At 40.7% G+C, this 9730-nt stretch overlaps 1 protein-coding gene across 1 annotated transcript; it reads right to left on the bottom strand.

Annotated features, from left to right (window-relative positions):
* Positions 1–8207, bottom strand: LOC140738209 (Golgi-associated RAB2 interactor protein 1A-like). The gene is made up of 3 exons (XM_073065314.1): positions 8019–8207; positions 1901–2070; positions 1–559 (listed from the first exon to the last, which is right to left on the bottom strand). The coding sequence occupies exons 1-3, from the start codon at positions 8205–8207 to the stop codon at positions 1–3; spliced, it is 918 nt and encodes a 305-aa protein (XP_072921415.1).
* Between the last annotated feature and the right edge of the window lie 1523 nt (positions 8208–9730).

Below are 9730 nucleotides of genomic sequence, written 5' to 3'. Positions count from 1 at the left end.
CTATCTCAGTCCAACAGCAATGAGGCTACTCAGCCTGGAGAGTGGCATCAATGTTGGTCTGTCACGTTCCCAGAGTCCATAGTATGTGCGGTCTTCGTCTTCTGCCTCAAAGGTGTTGGTCTCTCCTCCTCCGCCTCCTTCCCCTCCACCTCCTCCTCTTTCTTCTTCACCCTTTTGTCGTTCAGTCGCCCTTAGCTTCGGTGGGATATGTAGTGTCAAGACTTGATTACTTCTTTTCCAAACTTCTATTTTAGAATTTGATGTATTGTTGCTCCCATTGGGAATGTTCTGGCAGGATTTCTGAGAATTGATGGTGGATGTTGAGGAGCTCCTTGAATCACACAAGGAGGTCTTGGGAAGATTGACATTGGGATCTTTGAATGTTGTGGAGAGTCCAACATGAAGTATGCAAATAAGTTCTTCCCAGAGCTTGAAGACTTGGTGAGGGTACTTGTCCTGGAGCTGGAGGTAGTAGGTGCTTTGATTAGCCAGGGTCAGCTTTAAACAGCGACTGACATTCTTGTGTATGCTCAGTCTGACTAACTTCATGGGAAGCAGCCTTTCAAACAAAAACAAAAACAAATCAAGAATTCATCATAAAATCTTTCCTGATACTTTTTTGTTGATATATTTTGAAATATATCTAACAGAAGGCTTGGCCCTCGGTGCAGTATGACCAGATTAGAAGAGGAAATGAGGGAAATCAAGACCCGCAGGGATGGTACCCAGAAATACTCACATTGTCTTTGGAATCTTGCTCAATTTCCCCACGATTGAGAGCAATTGAGTAATTTATTATTGGTAGGGACTGGTACTTTGATTCTGTATTCAGTGGATAAAATCAGACCATTGTGCAGAGAAAGAGCATATAATGAAAACTTTTTGTTACAACCGTCCATGTCTCTGACTGAGTGCTGTTTCAGATATATGGCAGCAATGGTGATAAAAACACTATAGTATCCTATACTCCTTGATTCTATCATTTAAACAGCTCTATCGTTGGGTTCTGGGACAGGGCCACCACTAATAAAAAGCACAGCATGAATTTTCTCCCTTTGATGGTACTGGGTGACTTCTGAATGTTATTTGTTAGATAACATGATATCCCTTAGGTCCTCAATTTTAATAGAGGAATTAACCCATTTGAAAGGGAAGTAAAAATTTGGACAACTGTTAATTAGAAATTGTTGAAACTCCACAATGGAAAATGTAATCGCTCCAATTTTTCAATAATATAGACTTCATTTGTTTCTTACTTTAGTATTTTCATTTTGCATCTTAAAACTCATTGCATCTTTAAGATATATATACTTTTGCACAGTACTGTATCTACTAATTGTTTAACAATATAAACGAAAACTTAAGACCAGCAGATACTGCTGTTTCAAGGGCAAATAGAGATGGAGATTGATGTCTTTCCACTGTGTTCTTCAAATCAAATCAAAATGAACCCACTTAGGAAATGATATTTAAAAAACAGCTTGCAGTACTGTGAAAATGTCTTAGGCACCCTCGCTACTGTGTTTAAGAGGAGAGACATTTGAAGGAGAAGCAAGGACATGTTTTTCCTACACAAAAGATAGTGAATATCTGGAATGAGTAATGGCAGAGCAGGTGGTGGGGCAGACACAATTACAACATTTAAAAGAAATCTGGACAGCACAGGTATAGAAGGATATTAGCAAAATGTGGACAAGTGGGAATAATATTGATTGACATCAACAAGGCGGGCTGAAAGGGCCGGTTTCTCTGCTGACCCTGGAACTATCTTCAGCATCTCTATTCCTGCAAATAGAGCAGGACTGGAACCTTGTTAATTCACAAAAATCTGTTCTGAGTAACCTACAGACATTAAAAGATCTAATTAGCAATTTAGGAAAGCTATCTCTATCACTATCACCTGGTTATCTTCATGAATCCTCCTCCTCCCTCTGTTCTCTTGGATTCATTGTCCCTGCTGGCAATGATCAAGATATTTGGAAGAGGTAGCAATGGAACAGATGAAGTTACTCCCAAAGTCAGGAGTGTCGGGATGTTGTAGATATCCACAAGGTTTCCACGTCTACTCACCTGCATATGAGTCAAATTTAAAATGGTCAAAATGTCACCTTTCTGGCAGAGCTTTCCCACCCCCAGTCTCTGTGTGCAGCATGTTCAAGCAGTTGAGAGAGATGGATTAAGAGCTGCTGCAAACCCTGGTGAACCTCAAAAATAAATTGTCATTGAAACAGCATGAATGAGCACCCAAAAATGACATTACACAATTATGAGTTCTGAACTGGAAGCATCTTATAACTGTAACAATATTGGCATTTGAACACTAGTTGCAATTGGCATAGATTGTTTGGATTCAACCACCATCACTAAAATGATATCTGGTCATTTACCACATTTGAAATCCAAGCACAGGCAAGCATAAAGGCTAAGTCATTATACATAGCTCCAATGCCGTACTTAAAGTTTGCTGATGACACTACTGTCGTTTTCAGAATCAGTTAGTTAATTTAGCAGCAGCAGTTCAATGCAGTACGTAATATAGAAGTGAAAAGAAAATAATAAATAAAATTTAAAATAATAGTAAATAAATAGGTAAATCAATTACAGTATACATATATTGAATAGATTTAAAAATGTACAAAAACAGAAATATTGTATATTTTAAAAAGTGAGGTAGTGTCCAGGGGTTCAATGTCCATGTAGGAATTGGATGGCAGAGGGGAAGAAGCTGTTCCTGAATTGTTGAGTGTGTGCCTTCAAGCTTCTGTACCTCCTACCTGATGGTAGCAGTGAGAAAAGGGCATGCCCTGGGTGCTGGAGGTCCTTAATAATGGACACTGCCTTTCTGAGACACAGCACCTTGAAGATGTCCTGGGTGCTTTGTAGGCTAGCACCCAAGATGGAGCTGACTAGATTTACAACCCTCTGCAGCTTCTTTCAGTCCTGTGCAATAGCCCCCCCCCCATACCAGACAGTGATGCAGCCTGTCAGAATGCTCTCCACAGTACAACTATAGAAGTTTTTGTGTGTATTTGTTGACATGCCAAATCTCTTCAAACTCCTAATAAAGTATAGCCACTTTCTTGCCTTCTTTATAACTACATTGATATGTTGGGACCAGGTTAGGTCCTCAGAGATCTTGACACCCAGGAACATGAAGCTGCTCACTCTCTCCACTTCTGATTCCTTGATGAATCAAAGCTGTGATGAATCAGCATATAGGATGGAGATTGAAAATTTGGCTGAGTGGTACCACAACAACCTCTCACTCAATACCAACAAGTCCAAGGAGTTGATTAACTTAAGGAGGAGGAAATCTGAGGACATGAGCCAATCCTCATCAGGGAATCAGAGGTGGAGAAGATCAGCAACTTACAATTTGTCGGTGTTATCATTTCAGAAGGTCTATTATCATTTCAGCATGTAAGCGTCCATTACGAAGAAAGCAAGGCTGCACCTCTACTTTCTTAGAAGTTAGCAAAGATTCAGCATCCCATCTAGAATTCTGAGAAACTGAAATGGATGTGTGGTGGACAGTATATTGACTGGTTGTTTCATGGCCTGATATGGAAACACCAGTGCCTCTGTACAGAGAGTAGTGGATATGGTGCAGTCCATCTTGGGTAAAGCCCTCCTACCACCTCCCCAACCTACACGGAGTGCTGTTGCAGGAAAGCAGAATCCATCATCAAGGAGCCACCATTCAGGCCATGTTCTTCTGTCGCTGCTGCAATTAGGAAGAAGGTACAGGAGTCCCAAGACCCGCACCACAGATTCAGCAAGAGTTATTACCCCTCAATCATCAGGCTGTTGAACCAGAGGGGATAACTTCACTCAACTTCATCACCACAGCACTGACATGTTCCCATAATCTATGGACTCACTTTCAAGGACTCTTTATCTCATGTTCTAGATAATTGTCACTTATTTATTATTATTAGTTTCTCTTTCTTTTTATATTTGCATGGTTTTGGTTTTCGCACATTGGTTGTCAATCTTGTTGGATGCAGTCTCTCATTGATTCTACTGTGTTTTTTTTATTTACTGCAATCACCTGCAAGAAAATTAATCTCAGGGTTATATATGATGACATATATGTACTTTGATAATAAATTTACTTTGAACTTTGACAGTCATTGAAGACTACTTTGTGATGTCATGAGGAAAACTGTTTCAAACTAGATCATGTTGTTGTGACATGATCAAAATTGATGAGCTGCTGGACAATCCAGTGCTTTGTGAAACAAAGTACCTTGAAACTGAAATATAAGATCACTTAACTTAATTGCAGTTACTTTGGATGACATTTAGTTAATATATACATTAATGATCTGGATGATGGGGTGGTAAATTGGATTAGTAAGTATGCAGATGATACTAAGGTGGGAGGCATTGTGGATAATGAAGTACATTTTCAAAGCTTGCAGAGAGATTTAGGCCAGTTAGAAGAGTGGGCTGAATGATGGCAGATGGAGTTTAATTCTGATAAGTGTGAGGTGCTACATTTTGGCAGGAATAATCCAAATAGGACATACATGGTAAATGGTAGGGCATTGAAGAATGCAGTAGAACAGAGTGATCTAGGAATAATGGTGCATAGTTCCCTGAAGGTGGAATCTCATGTGGATAGGGTGGTGAAGAAAGCTTTTGGTATGCTGGCCTTTATAAATCAGAGCATTGAGTATAGGAGTTGGGATGTAATGTTAAAATTGTACAAGGCATTGGTAAGGCCAAACTTGGAGTATTGTGTACAGTTCTGGTCACTGAATTATAGGAAAGATACCAACAAAATAGAGAGAGTACAGAGAAGATCTACTAGAATGTTACCTGGGTTTCAGCACCTAAGTTACAGGGAAGGGTTGAACAAGTTAGGTCTTTATTCTTTGGAGCGTAGAAGGTTGAGGGGAGACTTGATAGAGGTATTTAAAATAATGAGGGTGATAGATCAAGTTGACATGGATAGGCTTTTTCCATTGAGAGTAGGGGAGATTCAAATAAGAGGACACGAGTTGAGAGTTAGGGGGCAAAAGTTTAAGGATAACATGAGGGGGAATTTCTTTACTCAGAGAGTGGTAGCTGTGTGGAACGAGCTTCCTGTAGAAGTGGTAGAGGCAGGTTCGGTAATGTCATTTGAAGTAAAATTGGATAGGTATATGGATAGGAAAGGAATGAAGGGTTATGGGCTGAGTGTGAGCCAGTGGGACTAGGTGAGTGTAAGCATCGGCATGGACTAGAAGGGCCGAGATGGCCTGTTTCCGTGCTGTAATTGTTATATGGTTATAATAAAATAAAAATCCTCTGGACATAATGTATACAGAAATAGGGTTTGTGACAAATATAATCCCCTTCCCTCACCGTTGCCCACTAACCTTCTGCTGGTGTACTGACTCTAACATGCCCAAGTTAAGCCTATTCTTGGTGATGAGTTAGGTCAGGGGTCCCCAACCTGGAGTCCATGGATCCCTTGCTTAATGGTATTGGTCCATGGCATAAAAAATAGTGTGAACCCCTGAGGTGAGTGATCCAAATCATGCACTAACAAGTGTGCCAGCAGGGACAGTGGAGAAATAGGGTGGCACAGTAGGGTTACTTTACATTGACAGCCATCACTGATTGGGGTTCTGCTCTCTGTAAGGACTTTGTGCACTCTCTCTCTCTGACCTCATGGGTTTCCTCCCAAGTTCCAAAGATGTATGGTTAGGATTACTGAGTTGTGGACCTCAAAGTCATCTGTCACTTTCAGCTGATGCAGAACGAAGCCTGCTTTTTACAAAAGGAGAATTTGCATGTCGAGACTTGGGTTTTATCAGCTTTTGTGATTCCAGATCATATTTCATGCCTGTCATCCAACCATTGCACATTCAGACCCTGAGTCACTGGCATTCTCTTTGCAAAAGCTTCCAGACATTATTTTCCAGAACTTCCCAATTACTCAGAGTTCAGAAGACAATGTCTGCCTTACTTCACCATTAGCTCAACTCCCTTAGGAAATGTGACTGTGATGTGGAACTATAACTTATTGACTTGAGATAAAGTTTTAAAAAAATTAATGGATTTGGAATATAGTGTTAATAATGGTAACTATAAAACTGCCAGATTATCATTAAAAGCATATCTTGTTCATTGCTGATTTTTGGGAGTGGAGGTGAAAATCTGACCAGATCCACCAACGTGCTTAATACTTCGCTACCTGTTTGGCTGGGAAACATAAAGAACATTGAACAAATAATAGTATTGCTAATGATATCCACAAACAAATCAGTGAATTTGCTATTACAGGAAGCATGGATTATTGATCCAGGAGACATAAGATTCATTTCAACAAAGGCAGCCTGAAAATTTAAATGCAAATGCTTGAATTTGATTAAAAAGTTAGTATCAGCAATGGTGATTACAGGGGATGATGATAATATTAAACAGTCATTGATTTCATTAATGAGCTTCCGGCAAGGAAATTGCCTGGGGCAGCATGGTGGAGCGACCTGGTTCATTTCTCGCTGCTGTGACTGCATGGGTTTCCTTCAGCTGCTCTAGTTCCCTCCCACAGTGTAAAGATGTACCGGTTAGTAGGTTAATTAGTGATTGTAGATTGCCCACCTGTTTTGGTCAGGATTAATTCTGGGGATTGCCAGGTGGTGGGGCTCGAAGGGGCAGAAGAGCTGATTCTGCACTGTGTTCAATAAACAAATGGAGAGCTGTATGTGACTCCCAGCCTGTAATGTGATTGGCACTTAACTTCCAACTATGATGCTTAAGCAAGCTGCTTCTTTCAAAGGGCATTGAGGAATGGAAATGAAGCTTGTCCTTGAGAATGATAATCTGACCACAAGTCCCTACAAAGGATCGTGAAGACTGTTGAGAGGATCATTAGGATCTCTCTTCCACCCATTAGAGATATTTATCAGGATACTGTGTATGCAACATTGTCAGTGATCCCTTCCATCCATCCAACAATCTCTTGGAGGGGTGGGAATGTAAAGATATGTTTAGTGGTAAGGTCCCTTTGGAGATGGCGGAAGTTGCAGAGGCTAATAGGGTGGTAGGTAAGGACACGCGGAACTATCACTATTGCGATGGCATGAAGATGGAGTGAGTGTAGATGTACTGGAAATGCGGGAAGAATGGGTAAGGGCAGCATCAATAGTAGAGAGAGGGAATCCCTATTCTTTAAAGAAGGTAAACATCTCTGATCACAATAGCATGTTTATAGGAGATAGGGTAGGAAGAGGTATAGTCCAGATAACTATGGGAATCAGTAGGTTTATAAAAGATGTTGGTTGACAGTTTGTCTCCAGAGATGGAGACAGTGAGATGAAGAAAACTGAGGGAGGGGTTAGAGATGGTCCGTGAATTTAAAGGCAGGGTGGAAGTTAGAGGCAAAGTTGATGAGCTCAGGAAGCTGCACCAATACAATCATCAATAAAGCAGAGGAAGAGTTGAGGAGGCTTTGAACATAGACTGTTCTACATAGCTGATGAAGAGGCAGACATAGTTTGGACCCATGTGAGTGCCCATGGCTACCCCTCAGGTTTGGAGAAAATGGGAGGAAATTTCACCTGATGCCTCAGAGAATGCCTCAGGCTCCAAAGCCTGATATATCTGAGACTTTCTATTTATTAATGTTATAATATTATACAACATAGTTATAAGAGTTGTCTCAGTAAATTTATTATTAACTTCATGAACTTACTTACATAGTAATGTTAGAAGTTTGAAATATTGAACTTGGTGACAGTAACAACAACTTGATGAACAAACAATTTATTCAGGACATTTTAGTTCAGTTTAGTTCACTGTTCAGGATAGGAAGACAAATTATTTGTTGGTTTTTCAAAATAATGTGGGATCTGTTTTTATGTGTACTGGATAGAGCTAGTGGAATTTGGGTTTGAATCATTTTGAAAAGATTAGACTCTCTAACAGAGTGGTCTCTTCTCTGAAGTTCTTTGGGATGTCAACCCAATTTTTATGCCAACGTTGACCATGAACTCAAGAGCTGTAATAGATTCTGGTCTTTGTACCTGAATAAAGTCGCTTTCAAAGACAGCAGACTGAGGAAAGAGGTTATATTCCATAGATCGAAGGAGCTTGTGCAGAGATCCTCCCTCCACTCCAAGCTCTGCAGGGCTGGGTCTTGAATGTCCAGTGGCAGAATTGACAACTTCTGTACCTGTGAAGAAGTCACCTCTATGTGAAATTGACTGATCCATTTTCACTCTGCCCCTCTTGTGATTCTCACACCAGTTCTCTTCTCAACTTACTGCACTTCTCTTGTGCATCCGGCAGATAGTTTCCTTTTCAACTAGTCATCACTCCTGTAATTTACAGCTGACATTCACACACAGAAGGATTGTAGTTACTGGTATCAAACATTAATAGATCAGGATCTTTTCAACTGGGACAATACCAATTTAACATCAAACGTTACCCAGATCGGGTTAATTAATGAGATGACAACAGCTGGACATGTCATAATGGATGTCAGGGGTGCATCACATTTCCATTGTGATCATAGACCCATATTGGAGTGGGAATGCAGAAAGACAGCATATTTCATATGTCAGTTATCAGATGTATTCAGTTTTTATTGATAGTTACCCTCTGGTCGAATCTGGTGACTCAACTTTAAAAATGCACTGGAGATGTAAGTTTCCTGCTATGGGCCACTGATGTGTCCAACTAGTCCACTTTCTCATACACAAATACGTTTCTGATCAATCTGCCAAGCTGGACCATGTTAAACCTTTTTATTATAGTCTATAAAAATCTGATACCTTCTTTGACCATCCTCCTTCCTCAGACATAATCCTTTGTTTAAATATCCATACTGACCACTTTGCGTCTTTCCACACAGTTCCTACCCTAATCAACCTGCTGAGTCCCCACTCCAGATTTCAGCATTTCCAGATGCCTGTGACTCCAATCCAATATCCATTGATAGCTGAAGGCTATTGAAGCTAGCCATTGGATGGGAGGGGTGGGGAGCATCCTTGATACAATAAATACACTCCTTTATGCCATGTACCTTTATAAAGTGGCCACTGAGTTTATGTCAGTGGAATTCTGCTTCTGTAGCCCATCCACTTTAAGGTTCAACATGTTGTGCATTTAGAGATGCTCTTCTGGACACTACTGTTGTAACACATGGTTATTTGAGGAACTGTCGGTTGAACCAGTCTGGCTGTTCTCATTTTCATTTTTAGAATCTTTTTATTGATAGATAATCTTCTACAGCTATAGAATAATACAAAACTTCAACAAATTAATATGTCTGTTCTCCTCTGACCTCTCTCATTAACAAGCTGTTTTCACCCACAGAACTGTCACTAAGTGCATGTTCAAACAACACACACAAAATGCTGGTGGAACACAGCAGGCCAGGCAGCATCTATAAGGAGAAGCACTGTCGATGTTTCGGGCCCAGACCCTTCGTCAGGACTAACTGAAAGGAAAGATAGTAAGAGATTTGAAAGTAGTGGGGGGAGGGGGAAATACAAAATGATCAGAGAAGACCGGAGGGGGTGGGATGAAGCTAAGAGCTGGAAAGGTGATTGGCGAAAGGGATACAGAGCTGGAGAAGGGAAAGGATCATGGGACGGGAGGCCTCAGGAGAAAGAAAGGGGGGGGGGGGGGAAGCACCAGAGCGAGATGGAGAACAGGCAAACAACTAAATATGTCAGGGATGGGGTAAGCAGGGGAGGAGGGACATTAACGGAAGTTAGAGAAGTCAATG

This window comes from Hemitrygon akajei, chromosome 14, assembly GCF_048418815.1.
Source record: "Hemitrygon akajei chromosome 14, sHemAka1.3, whole genome shotgun sequence".
Lineage (NCBI taxonomy): Eukaryota > Metazoa > Chordata > Chondrichthyes > Myliobatiformes > Dasyatidae > Hemitrygon > Hemitrygon akajei.
The sequence above is the reverse complement of the archived record's forward strand: the minus strand, read 5'-3'. Positions and strand labels throughout refer to the sequence as shown.